Below are 21,480 nucleotides of genomic sequence, written 5' to 3'. Positions count from 1 at the left end.
TATGCGCACAAATTTGCTGTGTTTCAATAGTTGGAATAAAAATTTTTTTAAATGCTGAGTATATCTATATTTCCTTCTCAAAGCTATTTCTCAAAATTTTTAATTTCTATTTTTAATAGTTTTTTATTTTCATCATTTTTTTTTTATTATTTCATCAATTAAAATTTAAACAAGAGCATTTTATTATTTTTTATGGGTGTAAATCAAAAGCTTAAAATTTATAATTTTTGACTTTTTTCCACTTCACTTCAGTGCTTAGTGTCTAACTTAATTATAATGCTTAGTAATAATTGTAATGGCAAAAAAAAAAAAAAAATTGCAAAATAAATCGCCTTTTGGTCTATGACTTAAGTTTTCGCTTTTACTCAATTCGACTTCTCGAGTACGTGCACTTAGAGCTTGCTCTCAAATATACATACATACTTACATATAAATTTATATTTTTATATGCATACATAAGTTTATATGCATTTACATATATATAGAATTTTTAAATTTTAATGCTTACTTATAAATAAATAGACTTATAACTATTTTTATTTCATGCACTGCTTCATCTTTTATTTTATTTTCAGTTTGCCTTTTATTAAATATACATACTTTGGCTTCAAATACATTTACCGCTCTATAAATGTGTGTGTATGTATGCACTAGGTATGTATGTAACTTATAAATTACGCTTAAATTCGCTTACCAAGTAGATTTACTTATATATCATACAACTTATGACTCCTTAAATCGGCTAAATCTACTTAAATATATTTTATTAAACTTCTTTTTAATTTATTATTTTATTTTCATTTCAATTTCTATTTCAATTTATTTTTTGCCTTTAATGCTTTCTACATTAAAATATTTACCTTTTTATGTGCCTTTAATTAAATTAGTTCATCAACTCCTATGGCGCCTAAATTGATGTCTCATGAAATCACCTATTATCAATTTACTTTTACAATTATAATTGTAAGCATTCATACAGCCACATCGTTTTTGCGCTATTACAACGCTTATGGGAAGTGTTGCCACAGTTGTTCATTTCAGCATATATAAAATAGCATGCTTGTGTGCATTTTCTCCAGCTGCTGTGTATGTGAACAAGTCCGTTTTTATTACTCTTACGTTTGCTAAACTAGAGCAATTTATTTTTATTTATTTTAGGTAAATTATTTAACTATTTTATTGATGCCATCAATCAATTAGTGGTTTACAAATTGGCTGTGAATTTAATTTCTGACAAGATATTTTTGCATAGACAAAATTGAATTTAATTGTAATCTTATGTATGTATTTGAGTTTCAAAGCTAACGGACTAGCAGTAATCAAATCAATTTAACAACTGTAACTGGAAAAAGGTGCATAAATTTGCATTTAAATGCATTGAACATTTACTTTTGCGTAAATTCACTGCCATACACACTTGATTGCGCTTATTTGAATTCAACATGAATTACAACAAAAAAAACATATGTACATACATATATACATACATTTGTAAGTCTGAATTAATGATATTTGCATACATTTTCTTTTTCACAGCTTCTAATACAAAAAAAATAAAATAATAATAATTTCTAAACGGTCTGAAAATACATAGAAAAAAAAATACTTAAGATTTAGAAGTAAGGATTTATGCACATCTTATGAGCCGCTTAGCAAGTTGCTAGCTAACACCGAAAATACTTTACATTTAAACACAGCCAAAGGAAACTTACACGGCAAATTACTCTCGTGCGAACATCAGTGCTGTGATGCAAAATTATGTCAGAATGTTTACGAAGGTTGAACACTGTATGGTGAACACTGTGAGGGGGATATCATCCTGTGCCAGATTATAAAGGAATAAATGGAAATATACCTGTGACGAAAACCGATGCAAGTTTAACACAGATAAACATTAAGTAGTTGGAACCTTTTCTAAATATTCCCGAAACAAATCCAGAAAGTATGCAGACTTAAAGTAAATTTCTTGTAGTAATTATGTCCCATAAAAATATTGGACTGATGAAATTGGACTGATGATAATTACAACACAAAGCACTCCTTAAGTTTAACTGAATATCAGTAGTAGTGGGAATACTAACGGCACACCAACTTACATCCTCCCACGTGGAAAAATTAGCACTGGCGGCGTGTGACATGACTAGTACTTAAAGAAGATAATTCCAAGGAGACCACTGGTCACTTTCTGTGTCGCTTACCTGTCTTCTGCAGATCACAAGGCGGTTAGAATGTAAGCTGAGCTAACCTAACCTAACCTAGTCCACAATTTGAAAAACAGCACCACTGAACCTTAAGTTTTTCCTTATTCTAGTGTTCAGCGCAAAAAATGTGACACATTTAGCATTCCATTTTATTTTGAATCAATTTACTGTTGAAATTTATGGTTGGTTCTTAACGTCTGCCGACAGAGCTATGAAGGAAAAAAAAAATGTATAAAATCAAATTTTACCACTTGATAGTTATTAAAACAGGGAGTGCAGAAGAAGTGCCATCTAGCAAGTAGACATAATTAATCTCAACAAGAAGATGAAGCCCCAAAGCCTTTCGTACATTTCTAAACCTTATCTGCCTGGCGGAATATAAGCAGTTTGTGTAATCGTTTGATTTCCAGTAGAGGAATTGGTATATCAGTCGCTAGTAAGGCGTGTAGAAGAATGCCCATTTTGGCTATCTGATCAGCACATTCGCTCCCTTCCTTACCTTCCTATTGCTTTGTCTAGCTAGTACAAAAAATGAAATGGTATAGAAAATGAATGACTTGAAAATGTATACTAAACCTTAATGGACTCAAAAGTTTCAGCACTTAAAAGTTTTTTAGTTGGGTTAGCTCCGGTTAATATCTCGATATCCGGTTAATATCAGTTAGTTTTGCTATCCGGTTAATTCTCTTCATCAGGTTCATATCCGGATACTCGTTTTTTTCAATAAAATATTCGAACATCCGGATTATTCTAGTTTGCAGTATCATTAAAAATTTAGCGCAGCTTCTTTGGTTTATCAATTTTAAGTTTTCTCCAGAATTTACGTTTGATTGTCAACTAAAATAGGCGCTCTTAGCACATTTTATTGGCAGCGTTATTTTTTGCGGCTTCTGTGTTACACTGGCTGCACTTATTGTTGGACTGATGCTTTTATTTATTTTTATTTTTTGCAACTATTTGGTTTTCTATTTGTCTATTTACCTATTCACACGCCTTCTCCAAGCAAGTGTTGTGCATTTGCTCGAAAATATTTGGATACTTTTTAAATTTGTATGCACCTATGTATATGTATGTGTAACAATAATACATATTTACTAATACCCGGCGCAGACTTGTGAACCCACTCTAAGTTTTTACACAGTTTTACATATACATTTACGCTTTACATTAAATATCAACTGTGTCGTATTTTCAAGTTAATTCATACTTCCTATTTCCTTTCCTTAAAATACGTTTGTAGTTCTGTGTGTTCGTATGCACATTTCTTTGTTTGTAGCTGCTGCCTTTAGCTTCTCATACTTCTTCCTTTAGTTAATTCATCAACATTTAGATTTTTTTTTTTATTTTCATAATCCTTTTCAACTTAAAAAATTTGCACGAAATTTCCCTTCCTATGCGTAAGTTTATTGAACTATCAGAATTATAAAATATCTACAATATTTTTTTCTGCTTTCAGTGGCATAAGCTTTCCCCATGACTAACTTTAATTTAATGGTTTCTATTATTATCTAAGATTTTTTGCTTCTTATTTACATTATCGCATTATCAGTCTTAGTCTACGAAAAAAAGTTTGCTAATTGCGAACATAATTTTAATACAATGTAATGAGGTATGTACTTGATTGAAATTACATAATTGAAAGTAGCAAAATTTCTAAAATACATAAAAAAAAGTGATGGGTAGTATTTTTTAAAATCAAGCAAATGAGAAGTTGTCTACTTAGCAATGATTTTGTTGATCTTTTGAATGATTGATTGGTGAACTTTATTAAAACGAAGCAGTTTTTTTGGAAACGTGCGAGACATTGAACACGCTATTTGAAAGCAAGTTTTTTTTTTTTTTTTAGTGTTTTTCTCTCTTTTTTCCCAATTAAGTAAATATACAAATTTGTTTGTTTGAGTTAAATGTTCAGATTTCCTCCGTTAAGCTGCTAATGTCCTAATAAGCTACCACTAACCCTACGAGTCTCTAATAGCGTTTAGAGCTTACAGTATAGTATTTCTTAATTGTACTTACATATACACTTACATACATATATGTATTTATTTGTATGTACTTATTTATGTAGTTCTATGTATTTAATTATTTTACAAGCGCGCCGGTTGTGTACCCAAGCATCTATGGTAGTTGATTTCATTCAAGTCAAGGCATAGAGGTTTTGGTGAAACAAACAACGGTAGAAAGAGGTGTACATATATGTTTATTGGAGAAATTATTAGAAAGAAAAAAAAATTTTCCAAAAAAAAAATTGGTTTCTTAGAAAAATTTTAGGTACTTCCGCTTGAGTGTTCTTACAAAAAGTTTCGTAAAAATCAGTAGAATTTCCTTATTTATAAGTGTGTAAGTACTATTTGAAAATCTGATGAAACTTTCCGTATGAAATTTTGTGTATTTACTTACACATACATACATACATACAGTAAATTCAACAACCATTGTGACGCCTGCAAGTAGTGCAATGTTTGTATAAAAACACGAATTTACACTTTTGCTTACCCAATTTTTCATACATAATTTATTATTTTTTATTTTTTTTCTGCTTTAAATCGACTTTCTTGCTATGCTTATATTTAGTTGAAGTTAGATTTTTTAATTTTATGTTTTTCATTTTATTGTATTTGTTAAATAAAATTGAAACACCAGTACATCGGAGGTTCTTTACTTTGTTAATAAGTTGTATATGTATGTATATAAATACACTCATGTATGTACATACATACGCATTTTTACGTTTGTGTGTGTAACAATCTGGCAATTGCATTTTTAAATATTTTTGTGTCATGGTTTTGTATTCACTTATACAAATATTGTAATTGAATTTATTTCTTATAACTTATACATACATACATGTTTAATTTTCTTCAATTCTGGCGGTGAAATTCGCTCATTGGAGCTGAATGTAATGCCTATTTACACACATATATTTTTTTTAATTAAAACTTGTTTATTTTATTGCATAAAAAATTATAAAAGCCATAAATGCATGTTTGAGTGGGTGTGTATTTACAGTAATGTTTTCTTTTTTTTATTAACAAAACATTAAATAAGAAAATGAAATGAAGGCTATAGAATTCTGAAAAAGAAATATTTCGTCGTAAATACTTTTAAAACGTAATATATAGAAGAGAAGAAGACAGATATAGGGAAAAATTTGAATTTTTAAGTCTGCGAAAGGATACAAACATCTAACAGGCAGGCAAATTGCCAATTATTTCCTAGTAGGTATCTACTAACTTGGCAGAAATGAAAATAAACCAATCAGATGAGATTACTCACACTTTTTGCATTCAGCTGTTTGTAAACGATGTTCTATATGGCAAAAACAACATAGACCAGATATTTAACATAGATAAATCGATCAAATGAATAATGTACACTGCGACCGCAAGTAATTGTGCCCTCAAAATTCATGATTTCGCCTGGTTATAAAACCCTAATGAATCCCAATAGCTTCAAGGTTATCATAAGCAGATGGAATGGAGTTTAGGCCAGCGTATGTATCACAATGTTCTATGTATTGCAGTCTTTGTGAAGAATTCCGAAAAGCTTTCCTAAACAGCCACTTATTTGCTTCTAACACTTCAATGAAATTACAGTATTTGTGATCCTAAGGAAAAAAGATTCTAGTACTATTGGTTAGGTGGATACTGATTTCTTTGCCAGTTTATTAGCCCCACATAAGTTATATGAACTATGCCCGATTTCATTCAACATTTAGACTGATGACTGATTTAGTGATGTTTCAGACAAGGCGAGTGATATCGTCCGACTTTTCTGTCTGATCGAAAAATAATAAGAGCTACTATATTATGTCGCTGAATCCAGCAATTTTGGTGGAGTTTAAGTATTTTTCGGTCTCACAGAGAAAAGAGAGTCAGATCTCCTTTAACTACCAGTGGGCTACTCTAGAAAAGGGTGGCCCGGTATCAGCTCAGTGAGAGCCTGGAGAAGATCTGAACGTTTACTACTAGTCGAGAGGGAAAAGGAGGCATTAAATTTCTCTGCTTGGAGTCACGAAGCCACAATTCACAGTTATTTCCGGCGTACTCATTTGGTACTATACGGTTGTAATTTCGCACTATCTGCTAACTGCTTCCTCTTAAAATGGGCGGACTTTGCAGGCTTGAGTGCCAAGCAGCGGGTATCATACGTATCCCTAGAAGCTCTATAGAACTGTTATCTGCTGCTTGCAATATTTTCCTCTGTTAAGAATGGCATAAAGCCAAAGCGTCAGTATGTTTTATTTCTAAATGCCTTATTTGCGCAACTAAGTTCGAATTCAACATTTGGACATTTTCATCAAATATAGTTTAGAAATATAAGGTGCTGATGCTTTGGCTTGATGAACAGAGGGAACATATATTCTTCATTCAATGTGTTTTTCGCTACAGCTTTTCCTAACATTCATAGTGGTATCACAAAGCTTCAATGGTACACTGCCCCTATTTGAGGATACAACCTTAACATAACCTAATTCAACCACTCAACAATCTTTTATAAGAGTGTACAAATAATGGCATATTCCGCCCATATCCTACATGGATCGATCTCAGTGATTGCGCTGTCTGTTTTACCTTTTCAAAATCGTATATGGAGTCAAAGCAAACAAAATGAAAAATATTTGTACATACTCACTTCATGTCATCGGGGAGAAAATCATCAAACTGGGAGCTTGGCACACACATACCTGTTGAAAGCAAAAAAAAAATTGAGTAATTCGTTTGTTTTGGGAGTCACCAACGGATAATCGCGGAGTTGAAATCGATCAGCAAAGTTGTTTCGCGATGTTCGAAAATTACTCCCAATAATTCCCTCAGTCAGCTGCTGTGCCTGAATGATTAAAGGGCATATAACCACTTCGTTGGACCTGGGTGCCAATTCCTGTTCTGTGAAAACTCGAAGTGAAAACATTTTTCATCAATTCACATAAAATTATGATTCTTTTATCAAATGTAAATAAATTAATTTGTAAAAAATTTTTCAATCTAAAAACTTTTTTCACAAAGTTTCGTGGCTGTGAAAAAGAAGCGTTGGGCGTTTTTTCTCAAAACCATCATCTTATGATAAAGAATATCATTGTCTTAAACTCAAAATAATTTACAAAATAATTACTTGCTAGATGTTAATGGAAAAGCCTTTAATAATTGAGAATCGGTTAAAAATGATATGTCGAAACGATAAAATGAAAATATTAATTTTTCCCAGACATTGAATTTTAAATTTTCACTTCACAGTTTCATAGAACCAGAATTCGATCTCCGTGGGAGCAAAATCTCAAAAAAAAAATCCTTCGGCATAGTGAAGCGAATTAATAAATAGCAGCAGCACCGACTTTACTATATCATAAGCAAATTAAAAATACGTGGTTGAAACGGAAAGTAGAAGTAGAATTCTTATAAAACGGGCAGCCTAAAATTTGTATGTACGCTTATTTCATTATTTAACCTTTATTAGGCGCATGAGGTCACGGCTATTTCACATAACAAAAAATAATGGAGTGGTCGCGCTCTTACTAGTTTCCTAGTTCCTCACACAACATTTTTACATTTTTCAGCGGAGGTGAGTTTTATATTTTTTAGTCTTAGATTGAGGTCAAAGTTAAGATTTTTTTAAGTTAAAGGCAAATAAAAAACTTAAAAATTTTTGATAACGCACACTTCGTTTTCTTTATTTCTTACACTCCTATTGCAATAATTTCTTTGGAGTCACCATGCGACTAATTGGGATTTTCTTTATGCGCCTAATTAAGGGTTAACAAAATTCCCGCACAGATACAAAAGATAAGTGGTATTGCCTTTGGCGGATACTAAGCATTGCGTTGAAGCGAGAGTATGATTCCCTAGCAATCTTACCTTTAGGTATTTGGTACTGAAATGTCCACCTATTTAAGTAAGTAAAAGCAGTTTATAAAATAGTAGTATTAAGAAATTTTTCGAAGTCATCTTAAAAAATATTTGAGCGTGTATGCGAAAAATTATTAATATTGGAAAAGTTTGGACCGATTAGGGCGCACATATCAATCATCTCAAGTGCAGTAGAACTTGTAATGCACTGCAGTTTTAAGAGTTTAAAAAAAGTGAAACTAAATATTTTCCCATAAATAATTAAAAATTTAATTTTTTTTTCAGTGTATATTTTTTTGTGAATACTTCTATGCTGGCACAGACTTAATTAAGCCTTACAAACATTTTCTATACTTTTAGTTTCAATTATTTATTTTTAGCATAAACACATTTTCTATGACTGTACCATCTCATGTGTTTTTTTTCACTTTTTGCCACTATGCTATTGTTAGTGTTTATGTAACTTGCCAATTAGGCAAACAAAAATGCTTTGGTTAGAGCGTATTAAAGCTAAGTGCTTTACCATTTGCAGTTCTTACCTTTACCTAGTTATCAGTAATTATTATTTTTTACTTTACTTGTTACTTTAGTACTAAGTTTGTTACATTTTTCAATAAAATTTATACCAAAAAATAAGCATAGATATACATAATTGAAGCTCGTCTTAAAATGTTACTTTTGTGTTTTTTTTTTAAATAATTTTTTATTTCACAAAGCATTTTTCTAAATACTTTAAATATATTTTGTTTCACTGGATTTTAAAAACCTTTTTTTTTACTTTAATTTTTATATATTTTTTTTAAAATTTTTTTTTAGCGCATTTCTTGCATTTTTATTAGTTTTTATATACAATCATAAGCTAACTACGTTTTATTACTGCCTGCTCTTTTTTCCTTAGATTACTCAGATTCCTTAAGCTTGTTTTTCTACAGTAGCAACAGGCATGTTGTTTTTGTTTTACTTTAGTTTTGTATTAATTATTTTCGAAATGTTTTCTGTTTTTTATTTACAGTGTCGCTAAAAGTCTAGTTTGCGCTTTCAAATGCATTGAAAATTACAGAGATCTTTTCACACAACAAAATAAGCAATATTACGTACGTATATAAAAACACTTAAAAATCGTTGCATTTAATATTTTTTTTTTAACCTTCCTTAATTTTAATATAGGTAGGCAAAAATCTGAATAAAAAACTAAACTTACTAAAAAAAAAGTGAGAATTGTGTTTAGTTATTGTTTTCTTCCGAATTTCTCCGCAATATCTCCGTAAACGCACCTACATTTAAAAATATCTTATACCCACCGCACCCGCCGCACCCTATGCACGCATGCCGCTCTTAACCGATTCGCCGTCTGCAGCTGAAGCGCAACATTATCGCCGCCACGCCTGCCAGTGACGTCGTAGCCATTGTCAAGCCATAGCTGCCCGATGACATATTACTCTGCGCCTGATTGCTGCGCACATCCATGAGATCGCGCGACAATGGCAACTCTGTCGGATCGCTCAATTCATCGTGGCACGGCAGTCGCTCTGGCTTCAGCGTGAAGAGGCGCACCTTAATGCCCAGCGGCTGTGGCTTGCCACCACTTGCATGCTCGGTGATGGTATTGGTCATGCCGACTACGTCATTGGTTTGTTGATTGTACAAAGCATTCTGTTTGAGCGCATCCAAGCCATCGCCCAATTCCACTTGTTGCGCCATCAAGAGACCTTGGGGCGCGGCATTGCTGCCACTCACACTGACGGCTTCATCGTAGTAATCATCGCGCAATTGGGCAGGCGCAATAGATTTCTTTTTCTTTTCACCAATTATGTTGGCTGTGGCGGCGTCTGGTATGCCCGATGCGGCCAAGAATGCATCGTTATACACTTCAGGTTGACTGCTGGCGGCGGCGGCGGCGGCTACAATTACGCCCTCTTTGTCAACAATTGAACGTTTGCTTAGTGTCAATATGTGTGCGCTATTTTCGGCTGCGTTGACGATAGCGACGGCGGCGGCGGCGGCAGCGATGGCGGCATCATCGCCCACACCAACAGCAACACCATCGACGGCGTCGGCGGTTAATTGCACTTGCCCCAGTCGCTGTCCATTGTTGACGCCAACACCACCACCACCACCCATGGCACGCTGTGTGCCACTTTGACGTACCTTGGAGAACCGTTTGCGCCCACTACTGCTGCCACTCAGATGCAATTCGGCACTATTGTAGCTGGAACCGATGTTCAATAGGTCTAAAATGTGATTTGGTACGGGTTCAATGAAGTTGGACACTTTCGGATCGTGCAGTGTGCAGACGAAATCTTCGAGCGAGTCACGCAGCTGCATGAAGCGTGTACGATTTTTCAATTCGAATATCCATTGGAGGCGGCAATCGCAAACGAAATTATTGTCTGCAATGAAGAAGGAAAACAGAGAGAGAGTGGGAAGTTTAGAAACTTTGTAAGCTAACTGCGTATGAATAGATGTATGTGTGCATAAATGTGTGTGTGTAAGTATGTCAAACACGACAATGAAACAAGTCATTTGCAAATGCGAATCAAATGCAAGGCGCGTCGATTGCAAATGCAGCTAACATTGATAGATTGGCAGCTACGAATTGCCAACTGACTGGTTTGAGTCTGACGTGTGCGTAAAAAAAAGTGTAAATTGCAACTATCCTTGTGACATAGCTTGACACGTTTATAACCTTTAAATTATTGAGATGAATTATTCGGAAAATTTTTCGTATTTAAAATATCATTATTTTCTAGTTTCGGCAGTATACACTTAATAGTAGGGACGTTAAATGGGTTTGAACCGGAAAACCGAGTTTTTTCTATTAATTAGCTGAACCATTAACCGAGCCGAAATTTTCCACAAATGCTTGATTCGAACCGAAAACCGAACCACTTTTCATAAAGCTTTAAAGGTGCGTTTCAACCAATTTTCAATAGAAAAATTTACCTATTTTTTTCCTCTTTGTTAAATACGGTAATAAATATATACCATCTTTGATTACCATGTGGAAATATCAAGTGTCAAGGCAACCCATCCTATTTGCCAGACACTTAACACTTAACCTTGCGCGTTATTATTATTATTTTTGTTTGATTTTCGAGCCAAACCGATTTTCGAAAAACCAAAAAAAACCGCTTTGACGAACCAATCCAACTCTGCATACACACTCTTTAACAGACAAAGCAGTAAAGCATTGGAAATCGCTACACCAGGCACTTTGTTGGCAATTGTACGTAAAAATGTGTTCGAAAATCGATAAATATATCGATATATATGTCGATAACCAGTAACTAAATATAAGAAATTAATATCAACTAAAACTATCGATAAAATTATCGATAAATATGCCGATATCAACAGAAATATATCGTTATCGATTGTTATACCCGCCATATTAATAAGGAAATGTGTGTGTATGCACAAATTTATGTTTATAAATTAAAATCGATAACAATATTGATACCAAGATGTTGATAACGGATCATCTTTTGATCAAAAAAGGATAGAGGGCCCTCGATGCTCAAACTACTAGGCCAACTATCGAGGAAATAGCCAAGCAAAGCGGCAAGATTCATGAAAATACATTTTGTGGTCATAGGCAAGTCAGCCTATTCAGCTACCCTTTCAACCGAAAGGATATTATTCTATTGTATTGAAATGCTATTAGCCTACACTCTAGGCGCTTAATTGGCTACAACCGACTGTGATTTAATATGGGACTTCAATACCAATTTTCTATGACTGTTTGGTCTTGGCTAGACTAAGTTCATTACTGTTAAATATTTGTAATTCTATCGGATAGCCGATAGCTGTGATCAGAGCTATCAGATTTCAGGATTTAGGCAACTAACTATAAAGTAAGGTCATTGCGGCGGAGTGCTATTCTAAAGAGACTGCTAAAGAAAGTGCTGTAGCTTGGGGGACATAGCTGGCGTTTGTCTCTCATACACCCGTCCATATGTCAGCATTTTCTAGGACGGTAAGGTCATACAAAACACCAAGCACTTGTGAGAGCGCTGTTGAAAATTTTCACTGAAAGCCAGGTTGCATTTCAGAAGCTCGCCTCTTTCTCGGGTAGGCCGCAATTTGTGGCATACCATATGAGAGAGTAAGCTTCAATTGCTTATAATTTCGAAGTCAGTGGATGTACTAGTGCAGTGTGGCTCCGACACAATTGATATGGCTGACTGGCTCAGGAAAATTCAAAGTGAAATAACCAAAATTTATCCCTCAAAAGCTAAGCAGGATTGAGCATGGCAAGTACCTTCTAAATCAGGACTGTCTGCACAGGACACCCTGCCCAGTTCCTTCAACCGTCTATGGCGCAGTCCGTGTAGTATCGAAGAAGATAGTTGAACACTTTCTTCGCGAGTGGTTGGCCATTACAAGAGCGAGATGAAAGACACTTAAAGCATTGTAAAATACTTTTCTGAGTGCAACCGCCTATCTATTTATGATATTTATACTAAAATTTATTAAAATCGCTAAGTGGCGGTATTCCTTAACTGTGTAGAAATGTGGAAAACTATCTTGAATTTGAAAGTGCTGCACTGGGGTGCTGGTTGCCCTCAAAGTTAAAAATGAACCAAAAACTGTTTAGTTTTCGTAGACTACAGTAAAGGGTCTAATCTTACTCATAGCTAAGGCCATCTACTTGCATTCTGGCCACAACTTCATTCAACCGAATGTACATTGTCTTCAGTTCAATGCATTCAACCTGTAGCTTTGTACAATTTCACAGCACAGCATCCAATTCCATTGTATTTGGCCAAATACTTCTTGTTGCCTGTTTGTCAACGTCTGCTGGCTGGTGATTTTGTTCCTGGTTTATTTTTGCGCTTTTGTGCGTTCCAGCGCTGTCAAGCGTTTCAATTACGTGCTCAATTATTAGCCTTCACGCCCCTATTGAAGACTGATGGTGGTGGACTTTTACTCTCCAACAAGTTAGTTCTGTATTTGTACATACTTCCTTAGCCAATCCAACAACTAACTATGTATGTATGTATGCATATATGCACGTAAGTATGTTTGTAGTTACAGTAGGATTGCTAGCTTCCTCAATCGCTTGTAAAATGTTTGTTTTAGCATTTCCGTCTGCCTTCGACGATTTCGGCACAGACAAACTTACAAGTTCATATATTCTTGGTCCGTTCGTAGCTTGTGATGACATTTGTCTTTTCTGCTGTTCGAAAGCCGACAAAGTTTCAAATGGAAGTTTTTGTTTGGTTTATTCATTCAAATATCTATGTATCTATCTACATACATATGTATGAAGTTAGTTGCCTCCTTTGGCTGACCAGTGTATCCATCTATTCAGCAATCTGTCACCTATCCACTTTTCGTAACGCTTGCCAATTCCTGTTTCCAATTGAAATTCGTTGTCTGATTCGCTGCATGTATATACATTTTTTGTTTTTTTTTTTTTTGCTCTGTATCATTTTGTTCGCCCCCACCTGTTCTGGCGCCCTTTTTCCGAGTTGTGCTGCTGGTATTTCGTTTCGTTCGAATTGGCATCCAATTGAGATGTCGCTGTCATTTTATGTTACAGTTACCGTCCAAATTTAAGCTTTATTCGGACTTGACGTTAAAATTTGAAATTTCTTTTGCCCTCGCCACAAACTTTGTAACCTCTTGTGTTGCACTTCAATTCATTTCACCCGGTTTTGGAATGTTGTCTATTTAAATTCGTAACAATTAAGAGACTTTCGACATTGGTGTTGATGCTGTCTATTTTGATTATCGTTGAGGCGAGGCAAAAAGCAAAAGTTGACAACATGATTAGCAATAGCTGGGACAGTTGGGTTAACTTTAGCGCTAAGCTGGACTTGTTAATATCTGTTCGCGTTTTTGAGTGCAATTAGTTACATATATACTGGCTACCGTACCGTATAAACGTTTTCATGTGAAACATTAGATATTTGGGTTACAATGTGATATGGCGATGACAGTTGCTCCAAAATCGTTGATAGCGTTTGGTCGAAGCAGAAAGCGAGTGAACTTTAGTGAGACCACTCTGGCGTACTCGATTTAAGGGTCCACTAAAATCTGTCCACCAAGACTTGGGACTGTAAGCGTTCATATATCTCCGATCAAGTGGATCGCTATACACGTAAACGTGTTGTAAAAGAACTGAACCAGGTCTTTGTTGTACGCTGGGACTGGTATGCTCCACGTTAAAGCCTCTTCCAATGAAGAAGCCAAACAATCCGTCTCATTTGATCATGACCCCGGCAAATGTTTTAAGGATTATGCTTGTACCTGAAATGCCCTGAACCCTAAAACGGAAGGTCCTTCCTTCCGACTGGTTGGCGATTTCGAGAAAGAAAGCGAGAGATGTGATTAGAAAACTAAAAACTGTTCCTACTGTTAAGTGGCTATTGTCTCTAATCCTTGTAAGTAGGCAGTAAGGATTGCAAAAGTAAGTACTATGGATTAGACATGGATTCGATAAGGATTAGAGACATGAGCCACTTAACAGTAGTACCAGTTCTTATTTTCTGAATATTGAATTGTGTCGTTATTGCACAGGAAGGCATTTTTTGTCCAGGTCATCAGATCCGCACCGTTCGTTCGATTTTCAAAAATTAGGGGTGAAACTAAAACTTTTACGAAAAGAGTTGCCACCTAATAAAACTTGAATGTCAAATTCTTTAAGTTAAACCAATTATTACAAGATGGATATCAATCGAAATGGTTTTAAAAAGCTTTGTTTCTTGACTTTACTGTAGGAGGGGTGCCACCTTTTTAAAAAATGAAAGTGAGTTTGAGTTAAGGGAATAAAGTAATATAAATATGTATCACCTTATGGGCGCAGATGAAAAAAATTTAAGAAGGTAATGGTCTGTAAATATTTTGAATAGGGTTACCACCTGTTTGAAAGGTCGACTTCAGTTAACTTATACAAAATGAAATACTAAAATATGCGAAACAAAAGAGTGTTAAAAATCTGTAGTTTTAACATTAAGATAACTTTTGAGATGCTTATAGAGGGTTGCCACCCGTTTAAAAAGTTAAATTTACATTATTTAATAAGTTCAATGAATTATTAAAATATTGGTATCAATCGAATTGGGTTTGACAAGACTTTATTTCTAGACTATATTCGGAGGATTGCCACATGTTTTGAAAATTCAACTTACAATTCAACTTATTTCATCAGTTAGTTATAATATGCGTCACAATGTCAGACGAAGGTTATTTAAGAAGGTTTTAGCTTGAAACTGCTTTTGAAGAAGGTTGCCACCTGTTAAAAAAGTCGAATTTAATTAACTTATACGCAAACTATTTGAAATATGAAAGTACGGGTGTGAAGCTGAGGAATGTTGGAAAAACTTTAGTTTGAACATTTAGAATTTTTGAAGATGGTTGCCACATTTTTAAAAAGTGGCAATACAATTATTTATTAAGTTTGAGGAGTTATTAAAGGTGGGTATCAATGGAAATGGGTTTGAAAATCTCCGCATATATTTCTAAAATATATTTAGGAGGGTTGCCACCTGTTTAAAAAATTCAACTCAACTTAAATTAAGGCAATTAGGTAATTGAAATATGTATCACACTTGTGGTATTAGATCCTTTTATACGAGCACTATTTTACTATTATACTGACGTATTATTATACTGTTATACACTTCATTGCGTTTGTCTGTCTTATAATTTTCAGTATATAGCGTGCCTAATATTCATTATGCAAATATTCATTATGTGTACATTTGGTATATGACCTTTTTCTATTAAATATACCTTAGAGAAGGGGATGAAGAATGATGGAAACCAACAAAAATAACGTTTTTGGAGAAGTAGGTTACCGCATGGAATTTCTGGAAAAAATGTACTATGGGAAAAACCTACATACTGCCATATGGAAAATTTCAAACTCGATGGACATGGAATTTTCCATACTTTTCTCGGGTTTCCCTGCGGGAAGTCGTTTTTAAACCAAACTATAACAAAAACATTATTTTTGTTGATTTTTCATTATAACTCATCCTCTCCGCATATGTGTAACTAATTTCAAATTAATGTATGTACACTAAAGTTTAATAATCACACTTACGGCAATGTCGCAAAGTCAAATGTGTAAATATATATACGCATACATGTATGTGCGACATGCATCATGCACACTACCAACCGCTAACCGATTAAGTCGCAAAGTGACTTGGGCTCACCACACTCAACTAACGGTCAAGTGTTCGTAAACTAATTTAAAACTAACTAAATAGAATTCACTTAGAATAAAATGCACTTAACTTTTACATATGTACTCGTGCAGCTATGTAATTTTGAAAATAGGCGGCAAAACCAAAAATTTTTTTCTAAAAATGCAGCGGAAGGAAATGGCCTTGGCATGCATTGTGGTAACTCAGCATTTATTTCTCAAAAGTTTTTGAATAAAGTTTATGCGGTATTAGCAACGTAAGTATGCCTCTTGCATTTGAGGTCATGTTAAGCACTGATTAGGGAAATCTTTCATAAACTTAACAAAAAAAAAAGCTATGGCCTCCAGAAATACGGCTGTCAGCTGTAATTAGCTTTTAAATGATGTCCGTCGTCACTCAGTTTACAGTTCATTCGTTTGCATTAAATAAACATACAGACATTTATTAACCAGCCAAAAAAAAAATTTGTTTCAACATACCCAAGCGAGAAGTAAGCATGCGGAAGTGCTACTGCCAAATTGTTGAATATGCTGTAAATTTTACTGGTTGCCAACTAGCGTGGATTAGTAAAAAGTTGGGCTAATAGCAATAAAAGAACATAGTGGAAAATAAAAGAAAGCAAATGCGCAAAAAAAAGAAAAACGCGCTCACTCAACTACTAAGGCATTCACACTTCCCGAGCACGTTGCAACGACATGTCAGCCTAATTTGTTGAGTTGTCATTCATGTTAGTTGGGCGCGCACACAATAGGGACACATTTTGGCATTATTTAGCCAAACGCCATGCCTGCTATCCTGCGATCAACAAGCCCTGCACACATACATACATCCATACGTACTGTAATGGCCATTGCCAAGTTGGACACTTTGAAAGGCAGAAAATGGCAAATTTTTCACTAAAAAGCATGAAAATACTGTCATAATCGCCTGTCGGCTAATTGTAGCAAAACATACTTCAAAAGAGTAGGGAAAATTCTATTCTAACCTCTCCCACCGCAAACCTCAACTCAATGCCGGCCGCCGCTGCACTTGTCATACTGCCGTACATAGTACATAGTAACAAAATTGTATGTGTATGCTATCGCCGTTGTCTATTCTATTTCTATGGCCATTGGCAACAACCAACATTGGCCTTTGGGATGTATTCACCAACGCCGACATGAATATTAGTTTTATCTATGAAAAGCTCTCAAAAAAGATAAATTTTATTTAGGGTCTGATGGGTCTGATGTTCGCTTTTGGCCAACTAACAAGCAGAATATTACCCATGCTTGCTGCCTAGATAAAGTATGTATGTATGTATGTATGACTGTTATATACATATATTTATTTTCTAAAAATATATGTGTTGGTTGCTACTATTTCACTTGTTCTGTACGTTTCCCTGGGGTGCACTTTTGTAAATATTTTACTAGTTTATTACAGACAATATGAATGTAATAAAGAGAATCATCAGCAATGAGAACTTTTAAATTTGAAATCATATGTACCTACATACATACATTGTTTTGCTGACAACATTTTCGTAAGTATGTATCAAAACAAACATTCGTATGCCGGAAAAATAAGTCAGTATTTTTTGATATAAATTTGTATGCCTAAATGCAATAATTCCTCATAGTTTGTTTTTGTTTTTTGCCATGCATCAGTCTCACTATTATAGCCAAAAGCTCTGCCTGATTTTATGACTATAAAACATAAGAAATTTACCATGGATGCAGGCTGCAATTATTTGACATTTTTAAACTAATACTTGAATTTATATAAAGAAATTAATTACAAAAACATGAGGAAATACTTTTTATTGTATTGGTTTCAGCAATCACCTGTCTTAGCTGTAAAGCTTACTTTGAGAAGAATTTGGTGTCATAGGAATTTTTAAAAACTTTGCTGTCTATAACAGGAGTTTAAAGTGTGACGTATAGCTGAAATAATATTCTTGATTACTACGTATCCCTATAAGGTACCGCCGACGTAAATATGGCCTTAGCCCACTAAAATCTAATACAGTTTCTCACCCATTTATTAGCACTTGAATTTTAATAAAAACAGCGAAAAATTGCATTGTGGGTTAAAAAAAATCAAACTTTAGAAAGGAAAAATGTAAAAATAACTGATTGTTTGTCAATCGACGAAGAAAAGCGATGGATAAATCAAGTTGTGAATGGTGAATTAAAGTGCTTTATAATTTGTGAAATATGAGCAGGAACGAATGTTACTCATACGCCATGTACGCCAAGCGAGCAGGCTATGAATTCAGTAAAAATAAAATCCACCACTTAATTTTTTAGAATAGCTATGAAATTAATGCCCTGGGCTACGAGGAAAAAATTAATTTTTTATAGAAATTTAGAACAGAAAATTGAGCTCGAAGCTGCTTTGGGTGACAAAATAACCCAAAGAGAGTTTGAGTGGCAAGATTGCATAAATTATAATCAAAACTTAAAAGCGGCCATAGGATTGCAATTGGTTTATTAAACTGGTTGTCCGAACAAAATTTGTGTTTAAAGGGCAGATAAATTTGAAAACCTAGTTGACAAAGCGAACCTAAAAAAGTAAAAAATAACAACTTGTGCTCATCTACCTGTAGATTTGAATGTAACGTATGCGCCGCGCAGTACCTATTGTTAGACAAACATAGTCAGCTAACACTTTTACCTGCACGCGCTGACTAAAAATTCATATTGGCGTGAAATTTTTTTAAACAGTATTCTTCATAGGCCATAAACTTCTTCGTATATAACAGTTTTAGCATAAATTTCGCGGGTTATTGAAAATTGGAATTTTCGTTTCGCGAATCATTGTCATATTATAATCAATGTAATTATTTTTTTTTTTATATGTTGGCACACTAGATTTACTGCTCTAGAAAAACATTCTCAGCATTTAATGCAAAAATTTTGAAGTATCTTATATTTTCAAAATGAAAAAAAAAACGCAAATTTTGGTGGCACACTCTTGAAACTTCTCATATATATTGTATTTTATGCTAACTCTCATCGCTTCATACATGAACATTCTATTTGAAAACTTCTCTAAGTTATTAAAAAAATTATGTTTTTTTTTTCGAGTGACAATAAAAAATGCCTAGCTTCGGTACCTTTTCACCTAAATAAACGTTCTAACGCTAAAGTTGTTAAAATACTTGATTTATTTTTTAATATACTCGTTTCTGGAACTCTATATTATTATATATAAATTCAAGAGGAATGCTTTAGCGTTTTCTGATTTTTCTGCCGAGAGAAAGGAGTGACACTAAAAATAATAGCCCGTGAGATTTTCGCATATTCGTACTAAATTTCAATGTGATGTCTCAATTATACAGATTCTCCATACGCTTGTTAATATGGACTCAATCTTCCATAGTTTTCTAGAATACGAAGTAGCTAAGGATTCGTTTCTAAGCCGTAATCTATCTGTGTTAGCATAATTTTTTTGTAAATGGCAGCTTTTTAAGTACTTTTAGTTCTAATTACCGCTTCAGTATTTCAGTACTGCAAAAAATTGTCTATGCTAATTTTATTTGCATAAGACCAAACGAACGGTTTTCATAAGTTTTGGCGCTTTTGTAGTTGCTAGCAAACCTTTCTCTAATCATACCTGATCACACCTGATAATAAAAAAAAAAAAAAAAAATAGAAGGTACTCGAAATTGGTCCAGTAGTTTCGGCGGTCAGCGATGGCGAACGAATATCACACGCATTTATAAATCTGCAGGGGCTGACAGATATACATATATATTTTGCATAGATTTTTTTTATGATATTCAAAACGTTTTTTTCAGGTAAAATTTTCGTTAATTTTTTATAAATTGGCTATAAATTTTACAACAAAAACTATGTAGTATATAAATAAAGATATCAAATTTTGAAATAAATGAAGGAAAATTCAACAAATTTTCAGCAAAATCTCAAAAAAAAAAATTAAGTACAAGTACAAAATTTAACGATAGAAAATGTGCTAAATATAGAATTATGCGCATGTAAAGATTTTTTGTCTTGTCAAATACTTTGATAATTTTTAATTTTACCTCTTTGCATATCCCCTTTGGTAAATTTTGGAAATTTGGCTTTGACACGCCTGCAGGACATTCTATTATATTTATGACCAGGAACACTCAGTGTGAAGTATTAAGAAAAAATACTTTTCTTTGTATAAACGCACTTAAGTATTGTTCACTTGAAGCCTTTGTATAAAAGATTCGCTTGTTTGCTTGTCTGTTTGCAGCATTTGCAATTTATTACACCCTATTAGGAAGCCATTAAAATGCCAAAGAAATATTTGACCCACCATAAAAACGACAAATTGCAAAGCAACACGCATTTAAATTGACTTTCAATTGCTAGAAACACTTATTTAGATAAAAAAAACAACAAGTGAAGAAGTATAAGTTTGGGTGAAACAGAATTTTATATACCCGGCGTACATATAAGATATCGTTTTTTCAACTTTCTGTATACTACATCATCAGAGATACAGCATTATTTCATAAGTAGGCGGTTCCACGCTAAATATTTCATGTCAAAATTCTACTTAAAGTTCCAACTCTCAACAATTTGGATATAGTATTAACGGAAATATCGTAGTTTTTGCATTTGTAAAAAATACCTTTATATGGGAGGTGGGCGTGGTTATCGTCAAATTCCAGCCCATTTTCGATGCCAACCTGCCTTGGATAAAGTTAAACTTTTGTATCAAATTTTGTTGAGATGTCTAAAGATTTCCTCAAGACATGGACCAATAGACTGCTCTTTTCAATCTAAGCATTTTGGTTTATATATATGCCTATATCTATCTCGATTCCAAACGACCGTTATGCGGACAAAGTTTTAATACCCTTGTACGCAACTATGCTTGGGTATAAAAATTAATACCTTTAATCGACAACAACAATTAAAACAACAAAACCAAGTTAGCGTAGTTGTAAAGAACATGTGTTGAACATTTGTTTTCGCATTGTTTGTTGGTGTATATGTGTGTGTGTGTGTCCTAGAAGTGCTTCCGAAATGGATATAAATCTAGCCAAAATCAATGATTTGTGGCTTCAACTAAATACGATAGGCATAGAAAATAATATATATCACATGTACATATATTCCTTCGTATATAATCTCTAAATTACATATGAATGAAATGTGGAAGTATATGTACATATATATTTCTGTGTATACTTATATGGTTTATATGTATGCCTTTGTGCATGTTTAGATTTGCACATGTGCCATTTGTATATGCTCCATTAGTTGGCCAAGTTGTTTGAACGGATGTGGTTGAGAA

The 21,480-nt window shown here is 33.9% G+C and overlaps 1 protein-coding gene across 2 annotated transcripts in view; it reads right to left on the bottom strand.

Moving 5' to 3' along the window:
* Positions 1–8,820: 8,820 nt before the first annotated feature.
* The window catches only part of LOC118747720 (connectin), a 137,377-nt gene continuing 124,717 nt past the window's right edge, over positions 8,821–21,480 (bottom strand). For both annotated transcript variants that reach the window (XM_036481820.1, XM_036481821.1), the window contains exon 5: positions 8,821–10,434. In XM_036481820.1, coding sequence (XP_036337713.1) covers positions 9,380–10,434 — 1,055 coding nt within the window. In that variant the 3' untranslated portion in view covers positions 8,821–9,379. The remainder of the gene's footprint in view (positions 10,435–21,480) is intronic.

Source organism: Rhagoletis pomonella, unplaced genomic scaffold (genome assembly GCF_013731165.1).
Source record: "Rhagoletis pomonella isolate Grant_MI unplaced genomic scaffold, Rhpom_1.0 Rhpom_scaffold_00012, whole genome shotgun sequence".
In the NCBI taxonomy this organism is placed as follows: Eukaryota; Metazoa; Arthropoda; class Insecta; order Diptera; family Tephritidae; genus Rhagoletis; species Rhagoletis pomonella.
The sequence above is the reverse complement of the archived record's forward strand: the minus strand, read 5'-3'. Positions and strand labels throughout refer to the sequence as shown.